The following is a 22,448-nucleotide window of genomic DNA, read 5'->3' as shown; positions in this document are numbered from 1 at the left end:
ATGTGTCTTGGGGGGGTTTAAACTCTGCAGATGTGTCAGGTTTTATCTGTAGTGATGAGTGGGTCACCTGGAGAGAGACAACTAGTGGAATTTACAACCTGCAGGTTTACAGAGGTTTTATGCAAGTCTGTCACTACGTTATGACCATGCAGTGAGTTGTGGTATATTTTTACTCCAGTGCTACCTTAGAAACAAATTGTAGTTTGCTTTCTTATTCATGGGGTAAAATGTTGTGAAACTTTTGGTCAGCTTTGTCTCCAGGGTCTGAATGGATGTGTTTCCTAAGTTGAAAATACAAGAAAAAATGAGAGACCATGGACTAAAGTGATTCTTTTACATCTGACAGTCTGACAGTGATACACAAGTGGCATGGCCAAAGAAATCCCTGAACAGAGACTGTAGCTCTTATTGCTGGTTTGATGTTGAGGTTCCAGAGCACTGGTATTTGCAGGGAGGGAGCAACAGAAGGGATATACTGAGTTTAGAAAGCAGGAGAGGTATTTTTCCATAGAACCATAGAACACCAGGTTGGAAGGGACCTCAGGGATCATCTGGTCCAACTGTTACCATTAGTTAGATTCCGTTACCTAGAATCCCAGACTGGTTTGGGTTGAAGGGACTTTAAAGCTCATCCTGTTCCAAGCCCCTGCCATGGGCAGGGACACCTTCCACTAGAGCAGGTCGCTCCAAGCCCTGTCCACCCTGGCCTTGGAACACTGCCAGGGATTTCCCTGTGCTTTCTCCTTTGCTCTCCCATTTGGAAAATAGTAAATAAATCAGGAACAAAACAAAGTCTGCTTCCCTTTTCCACACAGTTTGCCTGGCTTTTGAAGATAGTGCAGGCTTGGAAAGCTGTTTTAAACAGTGTCTGTTTCCAGCCCCTTCTCTCCATGGCATCGCTTGAGCCTGTGGACTCTCATTTAGAGGAGAGAAAAAAATACTAGTGCGAGCCATTGGCGGGTGCTGAATCACTGCACATTGGCCAGCTGCCCGTGCACTGCAGGCCGTGGGGAAGCTCCATCCCGTGACAGTGATTCAAGCCCTGGCTATAACTGAATGAGTTTGCTGTTGAGAGCTAGGCTGACAAAGCCTCCTGTAAAGGAGCAGACTGTTTCTCTGCAGGTATAAACCGCATAGACCAAAAGTGTTTTTGCTGTTCTAGCTATGCTACACTAAAGGTGCTGCTGTAGATCAAGCTGCTCTGGCATACGTGCTGTGGTGGAGACTCATGTTGGTACCAATATGGTGATTTTGGGCCAATTAAGGAAGCTGATCTTGTTGAAATTTACCTTGGATTCAGTGGATTTTCAGAAGCCTGAATGAGCTTTCTTTGTGGTCATCTGCATGCCTGTCTTTGTGCCTGGGCATTCAGTATGTGAGTACCAAGATCGCCAAATCATGCCTAGCAAAGTTTGTCATGATCATTGCAAAATTTTAAGCAATTTTGCAAGCAGTGTTACAAGTCTGTGATAAACTCATTTTTCTTCTCCCACCTGGCAGCAGAAGGGCAATCCATGTTATACCAGCTGGATTTTTTTTTCCCAAAGGTAGGAGCTGACAACTTTGCAGATCTTTTCATGGGAAGGTGGAGAAGTGAGTGAGTGTCCTGGTTTAAGTGACACAGCCCATAAAACTCTTAGGACATTGTGTTCCTGCTGCCATCTATTTCCTTCACAATAAATGCAACGATTTCTTCATCCAGTGTCAGGCTCTGTGAGGGTTTATCTGCGACAGCTGTTGCTTTTAAACTACCATAAAAGCAGAAATTGTCTGTGGTGTGACAGTCACTTCCACACTGCCTGTGGTGGCAGCTGTTGCTAGCTTGGATCATGTTAGGAACAAATGTGGCAGGCTGTTTTGTGTGCCTGTGAACTTTGTTCCTTATATCTGTACTTAATGTTTAGTCATTCTCATGCAGTCACTCTTCTTCTTTGCATTTTAGGGATTTGCAGCTATGTCAGCTGGGAAAAAAACCCCAAAGGAAAATCTAGACTAGCAGATGTCTTGAGGCATGCAAATGTGATCCTTTTTACGGTTATTTTTTGGGGGGAAAAGGTTAAAAGGGAAAATTGCAGTTGGTTTAGCAGATACTAGGATCAAAATTAATCCTCTGTAAGTGCTGTAAGTAGCTTTTGATTCCTCTTTTTCACATGTACTTCTGTATATCTGTTCCAGGTGCCCCCAGTCCTCAAGCTATGGCTTGCCCAGCATTGCAGTTGGTCAGTCCTGCAGGCTGCTTGAAAAAACCAACCTCACATTTTACTAGGTTAAAATTTTACTTTGGAAGGTTTATGCCCACACACTTTTCTGTCCCCTGCATGTCAGAACTCATAAAGGCTGGCCAACAAGAAACAGTCCTCCCACTTGAGGAATTTCTTCCTGTGAGGAGTTTATTTGCAAGAGCTCTTGAGTTCTAGCTTGCAACAGTAAACTTGATCAAATGGCTTATATGTGTACCTTCCTCTTTTCCACCTCTTGATGTAAACCTTATTCTCCTATGGTCAGGGTAAAGAGGGCTGGGAAAGCACATATAGTGGGTTCTGTGGGTACTGAGGGACTTGCTTGGGAGAGTAATTCAGAAATTCCTTCTGGTGTAAAATTTCTTGGGTCCTTGAGGGCTTAGAAGCTCTGACCTGGTGTGACCAGACCTATGCGGGCCTCTGCAGAGAGAAGGTTGGAGGGAACTCTCTGCTCTATAGTGTTGCAGGTTCTGGGGAGGTTTTGTGGCTCAGGAGCAGAGCCAACCCTGAGCTGGCTCTGTGCCTCAGCATGGCACTGCTCCAGACCTAATAAACCCTGCTGGACTTCAGTTGACTTAATACAGAATCAACTTTGTTTTTTCCATATGCATGGCATAATTAATCTGTAATCCAGATAAACAATCCCCAGGTAATCAAGAGCTAAGTATGTACTGGCAGTTTCATGAGGTGTGGACATGTTTGCCAGCTAGTGATTGTGCAGCATGATCCCCTCTTGTTAGGCTTTTGAGTTGAATTTTGTTTGTTTGCTTTCCCTTTTTTCCTTCACCTTTAAATAGAAGAGTCAACATTTACTTAAATGTGCACTTTCAAGCTGAATGTCACAAAACTACCTTGAGCTGTTCAGTGGCTTCTGCTGCCCTTGAAAACCTGAGTTGCCCTGTGCATCTCTTGCCTCTGAAGCATCTCTGGACAGTGATGCTGTGGCAGCATCCATGTAAATGGTTATTTTTCTTGTTTGCTTCTTTTTTTCACAACAGATGACATCTGGAGGGACTGAGAGCATTCTGATGGCCTGCAAGGCATACAGAGACCTGGCTTATGAGAGAGGCATCAAACAGCCAGAAATGTGAGCAATAACTCTGCATCATGCTTTTTGCTTTGGGGGTTTGTGGGATTTACTGTTCTTCTGAGTTAAGGTGGCTGCTAGACCTCAATAATCCTTCATTTCATAGCTCATTACCATCTCCTCCTTGTCTGTCTGTGTCTGAAGGAGAGAAACCTGAGTCAAAACAGCTAGTGCAAAAGCACAGGAAACTAAGCAGCCTGGGAGAAATAAATGTTGCTGGGGGGCTGCAGTAGCTATTCTGTGCAGATGTATTTTGGCAATACCTTTTGATATGAACTGCTCTGGATAGAGCCTGCTCATATCAGCTTTGGGCCCCTCTTGAGCAGATATTGTCAGGCCCTTTGAAGTGTTTAAGGGTTTGAATTTATTCAGTTAAAAGAAGGTTTAGCCTGAAAACTCCAGGACTAAAGTTGGGGCTGGTTGGAGCTGAAAGGAAGAATTGTGCTAATCGTCACACTGCTAATAAAGGATTTGCTCTCTCTAATGTCCTCCTTTTTTCTAGACAGTGCATCAAAAATTGTTTCTCTATTAATTGCTTATGCGAGGAAAATGTAAAAAGAGATGAAACACTGTGGTGTTCATCTTCTGCTGAATTCCTGCAGTTCTTCCCTCTCTAACACTTTCGCATGCTATTAAAGGCCCTGATACGATATGGTAACTCAGAAAATGAGAGAGTATTTTCCCTAACTTTTTTGCATTTTTTGGTCTGTATGATTTCGGGCCAGTTGAAACATGCAGTCAGGCTGTTTGTGACACGTCTGTCACACATAGATATCTACAGGTTGAATTTTTTTGCTCTTTCCCCTCCCGTTCGTGGTAAAGCTTAGGTGCTGCCTGTGTTGACACATGCAATCTGTTACTTTTCTAGGTTGGTCCCAGTGAGTGCTCATGCGGCATTTGACAAAGCAGCACACTACTTCGGACTGAAGTTGATTCACATACCATTGACCAAGGCTATGGAAGTGGATGTTCAGGTATTGCTTTAGGCAGCACAGCACTCTTTCTGTGGGAAATTACCATTGGCATTGTATAGCAAATAGCAAGAAATCTACCCATCCAGGGAGCAAGTCAGTGGATAGAGAGGAGTGAATGCTTCCTGGAAATAAAAATGCTGGAGTAAGTACTTGTCATTGCAGATAAGGTTTTGTTTGAAATAATGGGATGTAAACCAACTCTTTGTCCTGTGTGATTCACATAGAATCTGATAATTTATGTATTTCAGAAATAGCCCCAAATTTGTGATGCGGCAGAACAAAAGTGTTCTAGTATTTCCAAGTGGATGAGTTAAATGACTCAGTTGATATCTACTGATTCTTGTAGCTCATTGCTTTGCTTTTTACAGGCTTTTGTGCGTTGGTTTTTAAGACCAGACGTTGCATGTTTTTCACTTTTTATCTTTTTTGGCAGGCACTTGGTAAATGGAATATGAGCATCTTCTCTCTTTAAATCTTCAGGCAATGAGGAGAGCTATCTCAAAGAACACAGCCATGCTGGTTTGTTCTGCTCCCCAGTTCCCTCATGGAATCATGGACCCGATTGAAGAGGTGGCAGAGGTATGGCACCCCTGGGACTTCTGGGTGCTGTAGCAATAAACCCAGCATCTCCTTCTGTACAAGAGCATCAGGGGTGTTCCAGGATGTTAACCAGTGAAGCTGGTGGGAGGAGCAGGCTGCTTGGGAAAGTATTATTATTGTTCTCAGGTCAGGTGTTATCCAACAGCAGCATATGTAGGACACAGTTTGGAGTGAGGATGAATATAGGACTTTTTTTTTTTCCACCCTTAATTGCTGTGAAAAGGTGAGCTCTAAATACCAGATATTACTTCTGGGCATTGTTGTAAAGCTGTTTGCGTGGGACTGCATTTTGGACTTCGGTGTGTCATAGCAAGGCAAAGCAGCAAGTCTTTTGCACATGCTTTGTCTCTGAACTCTTAAGTATGCCATAAACTTCTGCTGTAACTGAAGGTATGTATTGTGTATGTGGCTTATTGCTCTGATGCACCCACTGCGAAACCAGCCAGAAGGGCTCATTCTTTGCTACCTGAAATGAAATAACAGCAAATTAGTTGTGAAATGAAATAACAGCAGAATAGTCCACCTAGTAGGAAGGCTTTGATTTGGACCCTACTGGTCATAGAAAACTTGGCACAGAAGTCCAAGGAATGCATGGAGGGAGTAGGAGTCACAGGGCTGGGATCTTATTTTACAAACATGCCTCTTGATTTTTCTCTCAATGCTCCAGTTATTTATTTTGTATGTAACCAGTCAGGGCCTCTGACCTTCTTTTCTTTTGGATCACACTCTTACACTTTATTGCAGATATTCAGACCACATTGTCACATCCCTTTGGCAAATACAGCAAACTGCCAGAATGAGGTGTTCTTTTCGCTCTTGCTGGCAATCTTCTATGGAAGGCAGGAGAAGGTATCCCACAAGTAGTCAGCCCTTCAAGATCTCCTATTTTCAATGGCTAGAGAGTGGCATGATGCTCCCAAATAATCCAGGAAATATTTAATTGTGAATGCAGAGTACCTTTTGGTGACTGGAGATTGGTTGCCCTAACCACGTTGTTTTCTTGCCTGTTGAATGTTACTCACTAGAGTCTTTTGTTCACACACAGCTTGCGGTGAAGTACAAAATCCCCTTCCATGTCGATGCCTGCCTGGGTGGTTTTCTCATTGCTTTCATGGACAAGGCAGGTTTCCCTCTAAAGCATCTATTTGACTTCCGCGTGAAAGGTGTTACCAGTATTTCTGCTGATACCCACAAGGTAAGAAGTGGGAAGAAAGGTCTTCCAGTGCTTTCACTTTTGGGGAGTGATTCCCAGTGCCATCCCTGCCTTTAGGCACTTTTCTGCTCTGCTATGTGGAGAGGTGCTGAAGTGCAGGGCTGGGGGCTGCTCTATTCAGATGCTTTGTGCAATAACCTAGAGTACAAATGGGATCTTGGTGACTGCATGCGGTGAGTGCTTAAATGTGTTCCTGTGCCCTCTTGCTGCTTTTTAATGCTTTCTGTGCCCCTTGCAGTATGGCTATGCTCCCAAGGGTTCTTCAGTGGTGTTGTACAGCGACAAGAAGTACAGGAGCTACCAGTTCTTTGTAGCACCCGACTGGCAAGGGGGCATATACGCCTCCCCCTCCGTGGCAGGCTCCAGGCCTGGTGGAATCATAGCTGCATGCTGGGCAACTCTGATGCACATAGGAGAATCGGGTTACATAGAAGCTACGAAGAGGATCATTAAAACGGCTCGTTTCATCGAATCAGAGTATGTGCGTGCCTTAGCGTTTTGATTGTACTGTTTAACCCTGTTGGGGACTCCTTCACCCAAACTGCATTTATTTCTCATGCAACTTTTCCCTGGAGCAGTTGTAACATGTTACCTGCTAGGTAGGGATCTACTGGGCAGTTATGGGAGAAGATGCTTTTTTTATTCCTGGGTGCTGCCCTGTGCCAGATAGCTGTGAGGCACAGAGAGGAGGGGTGCAGGCATCTTTATTTAGCTGGCTTTGCTTCTAGAGTTTCTTCTGTGTCAGCCATAACTAAGGGAGAGTCTGGATGACAAAAGAAGGGTTATGCTGTCTTGTTGGGATGCTTGTGTTGCTATGTGAGCTGATAAGCTGTTTTTCTCTGCTACTCTGTCTTCTCTTGCCACATTGTTTTCTGCCTTTTCTATTTCTTCCTGATTTTTCTTGATTTTAGGGCCTGTAATGACCTGAATCCTCTTGCCAGTCCCAATGGCCTGGGATGATTGCATGGTTTTTTGATTTGAATGTGCTGTCATCTGTTGCTTTCTGTAGCTTTTCTCTTAGGGCTCCAGAGAGATGGACAGAATGTCTTTTCCCTCTAACCCTGGTCAGTCACTTCTTTTCTCCTTTTTCTTTTCAAGGTTGAGAAAAATTGACAGCATCTTCATTCTTGGGAAGCCTGAGGTGTCTGTCCTCTCCATTGGTTCAGACACTTTTGACATTTACCGGTTATCTAATTTCTTAGCTGCAAAAGGATGGAACTTAAATGTCCTACAGTTTCCATCAAGGTGAGTTTGTGGAGACCAGTGGAGTGATGTGCATAGCCAGGATATGCAAGATGGTCATCTTCAGGCCATGTAGCTGTTGTGACTTGCTGAGTGGTGTTGTCTGTATCTGATAAATTGTTGTCCAAATCTGATAAATTCCCTCTATAGAGGAGGAGGAATTACTTTTGTAATTGCTGATATATAGCAGTTACTGCAGTGAGGATAAGGCAGTGGTAATTTTAATGAGCCTGGCAGAGGGCAGATCCGAGGCTTGCTTTCTATTTATCTCTTGTCTAATACAAGCAGAAAAATATAAATAGCCAGGGTGTTACCTCATGTTAGTTAACTGAGGGTTTGTAGATGTATTTATTTTTAGTATCTTCCTGCGCTGCCCACTGAAGATGAAGGTAATTGAAAGAACAGTGAAAGACTCATCATTTTCGGTGATCTTTCCATTTCCAGCTTGGTGTAAAATGAGTATTTTCAAATGAGACTTTCCTTAAGTAGGTAGTTGTTTTTCTGTGGGTAAAAGGCCAGTGCTCTCAGATGTGGCTGCACTGAAAAGAATTTTGGACTTTCAGGTAGCATGAGGTGAAGCCTAGAGAGCCTGAAGCAATAGCTCAGAGGTGTAAGTAGCCCTGTTCCTTCTGGTGGATGCTAACTTCCATGCTGTGTGTGGCTGATGGCTTATCTAAACTGGAGAGGAAGGGGAGGGAAATGATAGCAAGGATTACTGTGCTGGCAGGCAGCTGCATTTTTCTCACTGGAAGTACCTGGAATGGGGTGAGAAAATTATAGGCCTTTAACCCTGTATGGTGAAGTCAGGAAGGAAGGAGGGAGGAGTTGCCATTCTGCAAAAGCTGAACTTTACGCTAGCAAGTGTTTTGCAGGGATTTCTTTTAATCGGAAGGGAGTGGATTGTCTTCTCCCATTACACTGCTGAAATGCTATTTTAAGGCGATACACTGTTGTCGCTGGCCAGGGAAAGACTGAATTGCTGCCCGTTGCTCAGAAAATGTGGAGCTGTACATACTGAAGATGGTTAATCTCTCCTCTCTCGTCTGCCTGCCCAGCATCCATCTCTGCATTACGCAGTTGCACACAAAGCCTGGTGTTGCTGAACAGTTCCTGAAAGATGTCAAAGACAGCATTGAGGACATCATGAAGGATCTCAATGCCAAGACCACAGGGATGGTAAGGAGGCTAGCCATAGAGTGTAAGAGTATGTTTGGGTGAGCGTGTTTCTCTGATGGCATTAACGATCCTATGTAACAACCTTCTCTTCTCTGCTTAGGGAGCCATCTATGGAATGGCTCAGTCCGTCCCAGACAGGAGCTTGGTAGCGGAGATTTCTCAGGCATACTTGGATGGTCTCTACAGCACGGATGTTCCTTGCAGTGAAAAGCACATGAATGGCTCCCCCAGCCACCACTGACTGTACAGCATCAATTGGCGCCTTGCCAACTAGCACTGGGGTGGTTCTGAAGGTTCCCTAGGGGAAGAGATTGCAGTAAGCCTTTGTTCCTACAATTGCAGGTCTGATGGTGGCTTGATCTTGGAAACTTCCCATCTTAGTCTGTGTTGAAATCTGCATTATTTTCATGCCCAACTTTAGTTTTAGGGCTTTTCCTCCTTTCCCCTGCCTATTTTCAACATAACTATTGATAGTAAATTTAATGTCCATTCCACAACTCCAAATTCCTCAGGTATTCTGCAGGTCACTTCATTCCTTGCTGTTTCTTCTTCCACAGACCTGGTACTCAGCCGATGACCAGCCAAGTGTTAGATTTGAGTTCTCGTGTTGTGTTCAAAGCTTCAGTCTTCTCAGAAGTTAAAGGCAGAAAGTAAATTGAAAATTTTGTTTTCTTTCGAGTATTCCTCCAAGCTATTGCATTTAACAGACTGTGCTGGGAGCCTTTATATCTATGGTAATGCAGAGCCAATAAATTGGCAAAGGAGAGATGGTCATGTACTCTTCTTGAAATCCCCTCTAGAGAGCTCAGACTGCAGTCAATATCTGTTGAGGGGGTCAAAGTATGCAACACAAAATCCTTTTCTGTTATCTTTTGGTTTATAGAACATCAGAAACAGAAACCAAGCAAGGTAGTGTAGGGAGGGGAGCTAGATGGTACTGAAAATCCTGGTACGTAGTAACTGTTTTGCTTCCCTGCCTCCTCTGGAAGACATGCATTTGCCACCTAGAGTGCTGTTGTACCTTGCACAATTCTGGAGGGATATGCAAAACAGTGATTTCACTGTTCATAACTTGAAGGTTTTGCACTATCTCACAAAGCTGTAGTAGTCAGTCAGGCACTGGCATGTGTCATGGCTATGGACTTCGTGTACAAACAGATGGCGCCAAAGCTGACCTTTTTTACCATGATCTTTTAGTATAAAAAGGTGACTTTTGTAATAGTAGTAATCTCTGCTCTTTGCACTGATTCTTTTAAGGCACATTCTCAAAAGGGCATTCACCATTGTGCCTTGACGCTTCTCTGGCTTTTTCTGTGGGATGCCAGGGAGGGTTTGAAGGTTCAGCTGTTGACCACAACCTTTGCTGTGGTCATTTCCTTATGGTACTATACTGAATAAAACCTCAAAGGCAGACTGGCCTCGGAGAACGTTCTTGTCTGTAAGGTAGAATGTTAGTTGTATTGAGCCAAATCCTTTCACAGTATTATAAAGGTGCTTGTATAGCTCTGAGAGGTAGATGTTAGATAGGATGCAGCAACTGGGAAGCATTCAAGCCCTGGGTGTGTGACTCACCCTTCCTATTTTTCTTCACTGTTTTTATGGTGAGAGTTTTTCCCAGTGCAGCTTGTGAGGCAGTTGTGGCCTTAAGGACAAGCTGGAAAGAATCTCTTGAGTTACTAAACAGCAGTAGAGTTACTCCTGCAGGGCTTTCCCATGTGTTTCCTCTCAGCTTTTTGCATGCTGCTGAGAGTTTCCCAGGCAGAGTTCACCACCTGGGAGAAGACTTCATGCCACGTTTGCACAGACTTGTGCAGGGTGTCTGAAGGCATTTGTCTCTCTGCAGTAGTGGGCTTGTTAGCCCGAACCTGACCCTTGCTGGCTTAACATAGCTGAAGCACACACTGGTACAATAGTTATACCTAATGAGAAGGTTACTAAGATTATTTAACAAGTCCCTGTGCAAACCAGTGCAGCTTTGGGCCCAGTGATTATGGGAAGTATACTTGCTTTTTAACAGATTTGTTCTCTGGGCTAGGAGACAAAAGTATTTTGGCCATCTGCCCTTAAATTGGTGACTTTATGCATGTCTCTGAGCCCTTCTGAAAACATCTCATTTGAGTTGCCTGATAGTCTGTTGATGGTGTTACCAGCTCTGGCACTCAGCATTTATGTTGGACCTATTTATTCTATTAATGTCTGGCTAATGTGATCATTACTGCATCTCTGAGTTTGCAGTACTTTGGAGACAGTCTTAAGTGTCTGGCTACTGTGATGGTTCCCTTTTGAACTGAGATTTAAAAAACAAAACAGAACAAAAAAGGGAGAGGTACTCTTTTTGTTTCTGCTTTAAAAGAAAGAGTGGATGGATTGGGCTAGGTGAAGGAGAGAGAAAACTTCTTCCCTAGTTGCATCCTTCTCCGAGGAAGTAGGTGGATCTAACAGATCAGTGCTCCATTTCACATTTTTGGATGTGTTTGAAGATGTTATTTGTAAATCAATGTATTCTATTCTGGGCTTCACTTGTAATATTTGTGGGTTTAATTGTTTTATGTGTATTTGTTCTATACTGTAAATGTAATCTTCTGATCAGGAATAGGCTGCTGTAATTTACCGGTGTGTAGTCTTTATTCATCCTTGTCATCTAACATGTAATCTGCATCTCCTTTATCATGCAAAGTGGTCTTGGAAAAATTATGTGATTAAAAGATTGAATAATTATTTAAAAGACAAAAAAGAATTTTATGGACTGGATTATGATCTGAAACTGGATGATACTTTAGACCTGGAGGGGATTTTCATGACTCTTAATTCCTGAGAGATTTCTGACCTTCAGGTGCTCCGACTGAGACATTTAATGTGTGCTTTTACAAAGCACTCCCATGGGATTTGCGTGCTCCTAGGTACTAGACTGAAGAATATCCAAGGGGATGGACCAAGAAGAGATGTATGTCTTCATGCCATGGATTTCATCTGCACTTTTCTGACGACTTCGGGAGAGGGGAGTGGAAAGGTTGTGTACGACACAATATCTTGCCCAGTAAATACATGTTGACTTTTTAATGAACAAATGGGACGAGTTCATCTGATGGCAGTATTCTGTATTGCTCTAATTAGCCACTGTAAAACTTCAGGCTGAAATAGATGAAGAGATTGTGAAAATGGGCCTAGTTTGTATTAAAATGATGCATTTAGCTATTTAGGCTCATTGAACTCTTTGTTTTTCCGTTTCAGTGTTCATTTGAAAGAATGGAGACTTGTTGCTCCTGATCTTTGCTCATGCAGTCTAGTCTGTTGCAGGGAGAGCAGTTTATGAATGTTACAAACTCTGCCTGAGGACTACTTTTTCATTCTGTTAAGATACAGGTGGTGTTCATGGCTACGTGTTACGTGATGTTTAAAGATGCTAGAAATTGTCATTTAGGAGCTATGATTTTCTCTTAATACTTTATAGAACTTTAAAGGGTTAAACCTCCCCCCCCCAAAATCCAAACACCAACAAACCTCTGCTGGGGCTTTGTAGCATTTCTCCTAGATGGTTCTGCTTAAAGCAACTACTGCTGGTTTCATAGCAAATTGTTCCTGTTGTACCAGAAAACACAGAGATTTGGCTGCAGACTCCTTGAATATAGTGATCGTTGTTACTGGAGTAAAGATCTTACATCACTAAATCCACCTACAACCTCTTTTTGGGAGGTATTTCACCATAAGCAGCCCCTGGCTCCTTGCTATGCTGCTTTCATGCCTTTTGGTTGTGCCTTCCCTGTGTTTGTGCCTTGGCTATGGTATGCTTCTGACTTCAGCACAGGCAGTTTTTATCTGATCTGCTCTGGCTTTGATAATCTTATTCTCTTTCAGATCCCCTTCACTTTGAGGTGCAAGTCTGTGAAGGCATGTGTCATTTCCCTGTGTTGTTTCATCAAGAAGCTTTTCCCTGGCAGAAGAACCTTGAGAGTAGTCAGGCTAGTACCTGCCTTGGGAAAACCTGTTGGCATAATTTTGACAGTGAGGCCTCATTCCAAACTGACATCGGGTTAACCAAGACATTTATTGTAAACATTTTCAGTTGGTATCCTACTAAAGGCCAGTTACAACAGGGGGGAGATCACATGCCTGCTTATAATACTGCTAGAGAGAGGTTACAGTAATAACCAAATTGCACATCACAGTTGCTGGTATGTTACAGAGAAACCAAAGGGTTCATGTACCATGTTTTGGGTGGAAGGCATATTCCAGCAAGTAAGAAGAAATTACACAGTAAGTGGCTAGATAGGGTCAGGCACTGGAAAGATTTACTGGTGCAATCGTGTAACATGACTCCTGGTAAAAGGGCAGGTATACTGAAAGCCCCGGAGGCTCAACAGTTTGCAGGCTTGTGGCGCTCAGCTAACGAAGGGTTTAAGAATGGAAGTGGCAAGATCAGAGATGGATATGCACACAGTGCTCAAGAAGTGCCTTCCTCCGTCTGAGCTGTGGCATGGTGTTGGGCAGTCTGGATCCAGGAACTAGCTTGGAAGTGGGGGAATGCTCTAGGTACAGTTGTCTAGGCAAGATACAGGTTGTGGCAGCGGCACAGTTGATTTTTGGCTTTGTGTGTCACTCTCTGGTCAGGAGAGGGAAGCTGCAACCTGCTCAATGAAGCTGGCCAAGTTGATGTCTCGCTCCGATAAGCCTCCACACTCATGGGTGCTCAAGGTGATGTGAACCTAAACCAGACAGACAGACCAACAAGTGTTGCTGGCAGAAAGAGCAGCAATGGTTTTCCCCAGCACTGCAAACAGTTTACACCTGATAAGGCACGTAGTGCTATTACTTTCTCTAGGCTTGTTTGCAAAATTTCCTGGGGTAGAAAGAGGTGGTCTGGCACTTTGCCTGGTTTTCTCCTTCCTACAGCTCAACCTGGCTACAAGCTGCCACTGCCGCCCCTGCCTTGGTCACAGCACCCTCCTGTGCCCACTTTACAACTCACTCTTTCTTCAAAAACTTTTCCCCTTGCTGCTGCTTCTGATACTGATTTAAAAAACATAACTCTGGTGCTGGCACCCAGGCAGCTACTGCTCAGATGGACACATAAAAAGAGGAGGAGGAAAGGATCTGTTAAGTGACAGCTGTAGGCTGTCTGCGATATATGAAGGGAATAGCATCTGATGGAAAAGGTCCCATTGAAGAGGACTTGCTGCTGGTTTACGCCTCAAAAAAGGATATGCTCCCTGCAGATCTCCATTTGCCTCATCATCCCTGTTTCTTACCTTATTGTACACGTTGAACCATTCGGGGTGGTGATCGAGTTTTTCTGCTTGTAGAGCCACTCTGGTCATGAAGCCAAAGGCCTGCCCAGTGGAGTAAGAAGAAAAGCTAGCTCTGAACCTGGCAGTATATTGTTTTTCACCCCATTACTGTTAATTTTACACCGCATGTTTCTAGGCAACCTAACCAGCTAGAAGGCCTGGGATTTTCTGTATCTTTGCTGGTGTTTCCGATGTATTTTCCCCTTTGGGGAAGCTTTTCCCAGACAAATCATGTGCTGGTCAAGCATTTCGGTGTCTTGCTCAGACATTACATTTCAGGAGAAACACAGAGGGGTTTCTTTGGCTGAGCCTTGCAGATGGAACTCCCTGCTCTGCAACCCAGGTGTCCCACTTTGTGAAATCTGAATACAACTGATGCTCATACCCGGTTGAAGTCCTTGAAGTGAAACTCTTTGAAGATGGCGTCTCTGCCTTCCACCTCGTTCCACCCCACAGCTCTCAGGTTTGGCAGCAGCTGCTCCCTCTCCTCTGTGCTCAGCCTGTGGGCTTTTCCTGCCTGACACCATAGAAAGGAAAGGGAAGAGGAGAAGATCAGTGTGGCAGAGGTAGGATGAAGTGAATGTTCAAAGCAGCAAGGCATCCCATTGGTCAAGGAGTTATTGGTCCATGGAGGCAGCTGCAGGCTGGGTGGGTGGGAGTGTCTGTGTAGACCTGAACTGGTGGGTACTGATGACAGGGGATATCAGTGCTGTCCTCTGTTCCCTACCCTGGGTACAAAGGTCAAGGGCAGTCTGACTTGCCACTTTTGTCCTCTAACCTGCAACACCTACCACTTTACCAGTATAAATGTGGATTCATCATAACCTGAGGAACTAAGAATGATAGCTGTGTAAGGTTAAGCTCCCAAAGACATTACATAGAATTTTCTGAAAAGAAAACCTGAAACTGCGATGGTTCAAGAACTGAGAATGGTTTGCATTTAAGGTTTGTGAAGTACCTTCTTAAAGCAGGAGGGCTTTATTTGCAGATCATCTGCACTGGAAGCTTGCTTTAGAGGAGAAAGAAGTGGTGTGAATCAGAGAGATGAGTCACGCTAAATTGGAGTTCAGCTCCTTTTCCTTTTCAATCTCCCTTACATTATGATAGAGTTTAAGAGGCTGTTTCTGTCTGTAAGCAACAAAGGGCAGAGGGAAGAATTGTGATTTAGCATTGTCTTCTGCTCTTGGGCAGAAGTGCTGTTATTTGGTTTTTTTAAAGTGAAGGGGGGGATAAGGAAAGTTCAGTTTTTCGTTTTGGGAAGCGAATATAGGCAAAGATGAAACTGAAATAGAGTTTTTGGTGATGGGAGCTAACCAAGCGAGTGTATCTTTTGGCTCAGTAGGGAAGAAGTGAGCACAGAGGGCTGTTGTTCTACGTGACAGGTTATGTTCTGACAATTAAAATTCTTCCCTGGTGGGTGATCTGATCTTTCAAGTTGGTGAGGATTGTTGTTTCTCAGTGACAATGACCAGCATATCTTTGCATTTGGTTTTCCTTTATATGCTGTAGAGCAAAGTGTGGCAAGTCAGATACGAGTCCCAACAAATAAAGCACCCTGCTCCTGGTGGGTGTTTGGTCAGCAGCCCCTTGAGATGCTTGCTTGGGCATTGGTGCTCAGAAGTAGCATCTTAAGCAGCTGAGCAATTAAGGCAAATAGTCCTTTCCTATAGTATGCCTACTCATAGGCTGTGCAAAACCAGAGGCAGCCATGGAGCTGATGTTTTTGTGGGTGTTTTTTTGGTTTTGCATGTTTTGAGGAAGACTGGAAAGATTATGCCCTATTCCAGTATTATCTGATCTGCTAAGACATGGATCATGCTGTGTGGGTGCCTACCTGTCTACATAACTGTGACCCTTATGCTTAAAGAAAGCTGTGAACTGCAGAGCGCTTCATGAAATGGAGAGTGCCAAGGTGTACGCTGAACCTTAGCTCAGGAGTTGCTGGGGGTGGGATGCTTCCTGTCCCCCTGGCATTGTAGCTGCATGCTCTTCCTCTTGCATAATGTTTGGGGAAAGCCTTCCTCATCTGCTCATACTCTGGCCTTGCTGGTAGCATTCAAACCACCCTGTGCTGCCCTCCAGTTTGTGCGGCGTTCTGGATGGCCTGCCAGACCCAGGTTCACCACCTCCCCACGAACGCCAACCCCATCCCTTCCTGAGCTCTGGGTTTGGAGGGAAGGTAGTGAGTAAACATGGCTTAGCGCAATAAACTCTCAGCCGTTGCCCTTCCCTGCTGATGGTGCGATAAGCCGGGCGCAGGTAGCTTAGCAACTGGATAATGTGGGGAAGGAGGCTGGCTCTGCATGGGGCCGCTGGCAGGGGGGCACCCGTGGGGGCTGCCCTGGGGGACTGTGATGGGAATGGCATAGAGACTGTGCCAGGTTTTGGGACCAGGGGCTGAGACCTCCTGCTTGTCCGTTGGTTACTGAAGAGAGGAAAGGCTGTGTAAAGCCAGAGCTGTTGCTTGCCTGAAGTGGATGGATATGGATGCAGGTGGCTGGGTTCCAAGCCAGCCTTCCCCAGGCAGAGCAAGAAACCAGGCTGCTTGGTAGGGACACGGCTTAGCTGTTCTCTGAACCCTTTTCCATGGTTGCAGCTACATGGGAGGACAGGCCGCGGGGCTTTTTCCAGGCCCAGCTCCTCTCTGAGAGCCTAGCACCAGTGGGAGGCAAGGCCAAGCTGAGGTTTGGCCAACAGACCACACGAAAGCCACCTCCGCTGGCTGTGTCTTCTGATGGCAAACTGCCCTGAGCACCCTCCATCCCACCCCCTTCCCCTCTTCTCTGTCCCAGCACCCTATTGGCCAGCCTGATGGTTTTATTGGTATGGCATTTAAATGCTTTCATGTGCGCTTACTCCTTTAAAACACACTATTATCATTAGGGAAATTTAATTATTTTGTTTTCTTTTGCTGGCTCTCAACTGCCAAGGCATTGGGATTTTTTGTTTTTTGCCAGCAGGAAACCAGTAGATGCATTGTGCAACTGGGGGAAAGGAACCAGCACTGAAAACTGGGACAGCTTTGGGCTTTCTGGAGATGAAACAAGCCTCTCTGCCCAAACTAGTATCTTCCCTTTTAAGGGTGACTTGTCACCTAGAAGAAGGTAAAGGGGGCAGCTCTGGTGTGAGCAGGAGCTGCAGGCAGGGCTGGAACGAGGAATGCCACAAGGCCCAATGTCTTTTGCTGCTGTCCCCTCCACTGCTGTGAAGAAGCTGGTTTCCAGCTGTCCGGGGTGGATTGGACAGGCTGTGCAGATGGAGCACATGCCGTGCAGAATTTGAGCAGGGGTCACACTGGCAGAGCTGCCTTGCTGGCGGACCCTTTCCCTCCCCCTTGCCGAGGAACCGAGCCTGGAGAGCGCTGGCTTCGGTCATTCAACAGCAGCAGCCGGCGGAGCTGGCTGTGTTACTCATTAACCACAGCGCAGAGCTCTGCGCCCTTCTCCCTTTCCTCCTGCCTCTTCTCAGAGGCCGGAGCTGCTGCTCAAACCTTCCTCCCCTGCCCTCAGCCGCTGCCTGCAAAGCACCAGCCGGAGTTCCCAGCAGAGACTTACCATGGCCCCTGGGGGTCCGCGGCCTCCGTCCGCGCTCCGGGCTCGCTGCTGCACGCAGAGCAGTAGCCCGCTGGTGCCGCGGCTCGTCCGGGGTGGCTGGAGGCGTGGCGAGGGGGCCGGCTCTGCCCCCGCCGAACCGCTGCCCGCGCCTTCCCGAGCGGAGGGCGAGGGAGGGTAAACCTCGGTCTCTTTGAAGCGGTGATGTGTCTACCCCGAGCCCCCCCCCCCCCGCCTCCTGCAGGGTCACTGTTCTAACCTGTTGAACGAGGAAAAGGCGGAACGGGATGGAGAAGGGGCAGTTAGAACTGGGTACCGCTGGATGCAGCTGGCAGCACGTGATGAGTGTGACAGTCGTCCTGCCTGAGCATATATGCGTGCCTCTCCGCCCTTTGAGGTCTGTGCAGTGGTAATCACAGGCTGGCTGCTGCACTGCTTGAGGACAGGCTGGTCTGTATCTCAGAGCTAGGGTAGTGGGGGGAGTGTGTGCAGGACAGCACTGCTGAGCATTTTAAAGGTGCTTTCTGCCATTACCGAGGGAACCATGTCTGCATGGATGCCACGTGCTGCTCCCTGGCCTGTTTCTGCGGATTTGTGCCCATGTCCCGTAGCTCATCATCTGCTAAACCCACTTGTGTGACAGGCAATTTTCCAGCGTTGTCAACAGTTCTGTGCTGTGCTGATATACATGGTAGCTAGAAATTCAGCATCATGGCTTTTTTTTTTTACCCTTGAAGCAACTGATTCTGGAACTTTTTTAATACAGTGTGACATGCATCCCTTGTATATACTCTAGTGCACATTTTGTTTTCTACTGTTCGGGTTCACGTGTGCCACTGAGATGATTTGTTTCTCCAGCAGGTGAGTTAGAAGGAAGGAAATTATTCCTTTCCTTACTTGCCCTCTATAGATTTGCTTCTGATGGTAATGAAAAGGAAAATGAGCATCTTTTGTATCCTGGGAGACCCTGAGTGTCTGTCCAGGGAGAAGAGACTTGGAGAGCACTGCAGCACCTGGGAAGAAAATAACTGTGTGCAGATATGAAGCTGGAAGCTTTGATATGGATGAAAAGAAAGGTGTACTACATGGTTGCTAGCAATGAAATTGGGAAGTGGGTTTGTTTGTAAGGTGGGAAAGGCCAGCAGAATATTTCCTTGGCATAAGTTTGAATTGCCAGGTCTGGCAGTTTCATCGGCACAACTCAGCAGAAGTGCCCTTGTAAATAATGGCATAAGCAGGAGGTAAAGGCAGCAATATTGCTGTGAAGTTGCAGGTGGAGATATGGGGGTTGCACATAACAGCCATGTTCAGGGGCTCCGAGCTGCAGTTTTCTCAAGAAAGTGCAGTGGCAGTTTTGATGGTGACCTGCCAAGGCCTCGGATGCAGCTTGGCTAGATGACAGTGCCGCTGCTGGCCTCCTCCTCTCCCGTGAGATCAGGGAGGAAGCAAACGCTCCATCTCTCATGGTATCCTGCTTTCTCTGTGCTGGATTTTGTTCCAGCACAGCTGGGAGCCAGTCCTACTTACCTTGCCAATACATGTGCTGCCAGTACAGAACAACTGACAGACACCTCAGCTCATTAGAGGTAAGAATTTCTGTGATTGAAGAACACCGTGAGAAAAGCAATTAATTATACTGATTACTTAGCTCCTTTGTAATGGCATTTGCTTTCCTAGGTTATAAATCAAGTCCTAACTGCCAACCATACATGTGGGAGATCTCTTGCGGAGCGGTGTGCTTTTGCTGAGAGTGTCAACAGGGCAGTTGAGGTTTTTCCTTGGACTGTGGTGTGGAACTGTGGAGAGGAGATTCTTTTGCTGACTTAACTCCCGAACCTCTCTCTAAGTAAAGCACCCCCAGCTTTAATTTCTCTTTTTGAGAGGGGATCCTTTAGATGTGCTTTTAACAAATAACCCAGTGATGTTGATCAAGGTGTTTACTCAGGGCAGGTTGCAGCCCCTCTGCAAGGGGCATGTCTGTTTCCTGGGAGCAGATTTTTGCCCTTTTTTAACTTCCTTTTTTTGTCTAGTTGAGGGCTGTGCTTCTTTTGGCAAGGTCAAACTGACATGCATGCGTTGCTGTTACATACCTGCAAGGGCTCCTGCGTGTTTGAAAGGAGCTCTCATATGACTCACCTACTATTATTTTTATTTAGCCAGTAAGTTTTCCACAAAACGTATCCGACCCTGAAGGCTGCTTTGGTTAAGAGCTGTGTACTGTCTCCCATCTCAAGATCTGCCATTTGAATTCCCCCCCTCCCTTCTCATTTCACGCTCCCTGAAACATTTTGATGGTCCCTTTGAGGGAACAGGGATGCTAGCTTCCTTCCGTGAGAGTGCTGGCTGCAACGGGTGACTGCTTGCAATCACTGAAGAGACGTGGAGAGTGTGGGCCTTGCTGCAGCGGGAGGGAAGCTACCTGCAGGAGCCTAGGATTCTGCAACACAGCAAGAAGCGTTGCTTGGGTTTGGTTTTATTCTCCTTTCCCACTTCTCCTATCCCCCCCCCCCCCCCCCCCGTGCTGGCTTCTCACTTGAAAGTATTCAAAATGTGCTCAGTGCCATCATCCCGCAAGCGTGCTTTTCCAGGCATCCCTGGAAACCCACGGGGTTTAGCATTAGCATGGTTCAAGTCATGGTAAATTCACTCTGAGTTTGCTTCCTGCACCCTCTCATGAGGCAAATGGGATTAACCAGCAAAGTGGTGGCTGCTGCTATCTCTTCTGCTGCAGTGCAAGTTTGCATTGGAGCGGCTGTTAGCAGAGCTGCTGCCTCCGCAGCAGGATGTTTGCTTATGACACTGGCAGAAGGAGTCTTCAACTCAGGCAAGGTGCGTTACAGGGCTGGGTGTTTGGTTTATGTTGTGCTTTGGAAGAAGGCTGGGTGTCCTGCAGCACTACGTGGGAGAGGTTTGTCTGTCATGTCTGGGAGCAGCCCAGCGGGGGGTTGCTAAGTAGAAAACACATCATGTGAAGGTCTTCTGCGCTGTGGAAGTGGGTGAAGGTAGGAAAAGGGAGGAGCTGCTTTGTGCTTGCTCTGTTCTTGCATTTCCCAGGTCCACTTCTGGTTGCAGCTGGGGACAGGGTGTGAACTAGATCCTATGTCAGTGTGTCCCTGCTCCTTAAAGACCTTCAGAAAACCCTGGGTGTACTGTTTGTTCACATTTAACTACTGTGTTTGGCTCTTCTTCAGGTCCGGCACGTTCTGCCATTCTTTCTTCCCTCCATTCAGGAGGCAGAAAGGCTTCCTATGCTTCACCTCTCTTCCCTTAATGGGGAGATGCAGGGCCAGAGAATTGTTAGTAACCCACGAGATGTGGGAACAGATTTTTGCCTGGTGGGTACTGAATTGTCCAAGTATTTATGGCTTTGAGGTTGCTCCTCTGATGAGACTGGAACTCATGTTGTAGGCAGGGGGGAACGACTGTAGAGCCAGCAGGAAAACAATTAACCAGCTGCCGTGCCCCAGGAATTCACCAGGAATACATTTTCAGAGTTTGCATCCATACTAAATGCATTGGAACAAGTAGCCTGGGGACAGGGTCACAATCCCCTGGTGAACCTCAGCCCCCACAAAGGGTTTTTTAAGCCAGGGTGGGCCAAACTCTTTCATCATTGACTACTTGCTGCTATCTGAAGCATTGCTCTTGTGGCACAACAGATTTAATTAAAGAGTTTGTTTAGCACTGGAAGGGATTTATGGCAGTTGTGACAAGTTTAAGTTGACAAAAGGGCCCAATAAATAGAGATGAATTGTTAATTATTCCTGTGTGAGACTTCCTCTTGTAGCATCATTTTATCACAGTCACTGAGGGCAGGGAATTGGCCTCAACACAGCGAACATAATAAATTGGAGGCTGGTAGAAATTGGAGTTTCTGTGGTCTGCTCACATGAAGAGCCTTGACGTCAGGCCATGTGCAGCGGCATAACCATTTTAAATGTGTAGAAAACATGGATATCAAAGTGGGAGATGGCTGTGTGCAAGTGGAATATCATAGTGTCTAGGAGTGGAGAAATGTGCTGAAGGGATGTTTCCCAGACGAGGACGATGATGCAAGCCTGAGTCCGACGTACCTGGGTGCACATTGCCACAGGTGCCTTCTTCTGTGTCAGACTGGTGCAGGAAGAGACAGCCCTTTGCTAGGTAATGCACAGAGAAGCCTGGCATGAATTAGATTTGAAAACTCCAGAGCTGGACTAGAATAATCCTGTTTTGACTCGATGTTTGTCCTTGAAACCAAGTGGCATGACAAAAACAAGGGCCCTGGGTGCTGGCAGCTAACCAGTGTCACAAGTGATGTCCTCCAGGTCCCCAGGACTTTGCTCCATGGTCCATCGCAGATGGTGGTGAGATCATGCAGCCTGCTGCCCTGCCAAGGCTGCTCAGTTCCCTGCAACAGGATGCGTTTGCCCTTGCTGGAGGGTAATACGTCAAAACTGCCTTCTCCCCAGCCCTTGTTTTGTCCAGTCTGTTGATGGATTAATCCTGTAACTCGGCTTCCCTGGGCACAGCTGGAGCCTGGTAAAAGGGAAGCTTAATATATTCAGTTTGTTTCCTGACTTTCAGTCCAAATTCGAGTTTCTTTGCTAAACAGGTTGGATTTTCTGGCAAATTTGCAAGGGTTGCGGAGGGTAAGTATCTTGACAGATCAGAAAACCTTTCTCCCATCTTAAAGAGCGAGTTTTGCTCCTTGTTTATGCAGGAGAGTTTGGCTCTGCATGTTGAGAGGCTGCTGTACAGCCACGTCTTGTCACTAGGGGTCAGGAAAATGCTGATAAATGGGAGAGCTCCCTGACGCCACGGCTCCTGGCAGGAGGGCACATGGCTGAGGCTCTCAGAACCCGGTCTGATCCTAAAACCCAGGAGTGATGGCTGACACCACCAGCTCTTGCTAAAGAGTGGCAGTGCTCAGCAAAACAGCTCTTCAGCTGGGCCTTCGTGATCAAACCGTTTCTCATGAGAAGCACCTCCAGATCCTTTGGTGTGCACCAAAGCATCAGTGCCACTCCTGGGATGTGACATACGTAAGCATTGAGGATGTCTGTTCAGTTAGGTTGCTAGAGGTCTTTGGTTATCATGG

General features: G+C 46.1%; 2 protein-coding genes across 7 annotated transcripts in view; one reads left to right on the top strand and one right to left on the bottom strand.

The window, feature by feature from the left end:
* Window positions 1-11,727, top strand: part of SGPL1 (sphingosine-1-phosphate lyase 1) — a 45,184-nt gene extending 33,457 nt beyond the window's left edge. For all 5 annotated transcript variants that reach the window (XM_065671033.1, XM_065671035.1, XM_065671034.1 and 2 more), the window contains 8 exons: window positions 3,239-3,327; window positions 4,196-4,301; window positions 4,782-4,880; window positions 5,947-6,096; window positions 6,353-6,591; window positions 7,213-7,359; window positions 8,412-8,532; window positions 8,633-11,727. In XM_065671033.1, the coding sequence (XP_065527105.1) occupies window positions 3,239-3,327; window positions 4,196-4,301; window positions 4,782-4,880; window positions 5,947-6,096; window positions 6,353-6,591; window positions 7,213-7,359; window positions 8,412-8,532; window positions 8,633-8,773 (1,092 nt within the window). In that variant the 3' untranslated portion in view covers window positions 8,774-11,727. The remainder of the gene's footprint in view (window positions 1-3,238; window positions 3,328-4,195; window positions 4,302-4,781; window positions 4,881-5,946; window positions 6,097-6,352; window positions 6,592-7,212; window positions 7,360-8,411; window positions 8,533-8,632) is intronic.
* Window positions 318-17,573, bottom strand: PCBD1 (pterin-4 alpha-carbinolamine dehydratase 1). Of its 2 annotated transcripts, none has more exons than XM_065671039.1 (4): window positions 17,372-17,573; window positions 14,203-14,334; window positions 13,779-13,859; window positions 318-5,367 (listed from the first exon to the last, which is right to left on the bottom strand). In XM_065671039.1, exons 1-4 carry the CDS (start codon window positions 17,372-17,374, stop codon window positions 5,206-5,208), a joined length of 378 nt encoding a protein of 125 aa, XP_065527111.1. In that variant the 5' UTR covers window positions 17,375-17,573; the 3' UTR covers window positions 318-5,205. The 2 variants fall into 2 exon arrangements, with proteins under 2 accessions (XP_065527111.1, XP_065527112.1); XM_065671040.1 differs by lacking the exon at window positions 318-5,367 and adding an exon at window positions 12,559-13,235.
* Between the last annotated feature and the right edge of the window lie 4,875 nt (window positions 17,574-22,448).

The sequence above is a fragment of the Lathamus discolor genome, chromosome 3 (genome assembly GCF_037157495.1).
Source record: "Lathamus discolor isolate bLatDis1 chromosome 3, bLatDis1.hap1, whole genome shotgun sequence".
Lineage (NCBI taxonomy): Eukaryota > Metazoa > Chordata > Aves > Psittaciformes > Psittacidae > Lathamus > Lathamus discolor.
Note: the sequence above shows the minus strand (reverse complement) of the source record. Positions and strands in the feature narration are given on the sequence as shown.

Excerpts from the sequence above, each read along its gene's own strand:
- PCBD1 (XM_065671039.1), bottom strand. Across the intron at positions 13,860-14,202 it reads ACTTCAAGGACTTCAACCGG|GCCTTTGGCTTCATGACCAG; the intron begins GTATGAGCATCA and ends TCCACTGGGCAG. Across the intron at positions 5,368-13,778 it reads GGTTCAACGTGTACAATAAG|GTAGCAAAGAATGAGCCCTT; the intron begins GTAAGAAACAGG and ends ATTTCATTTCAG.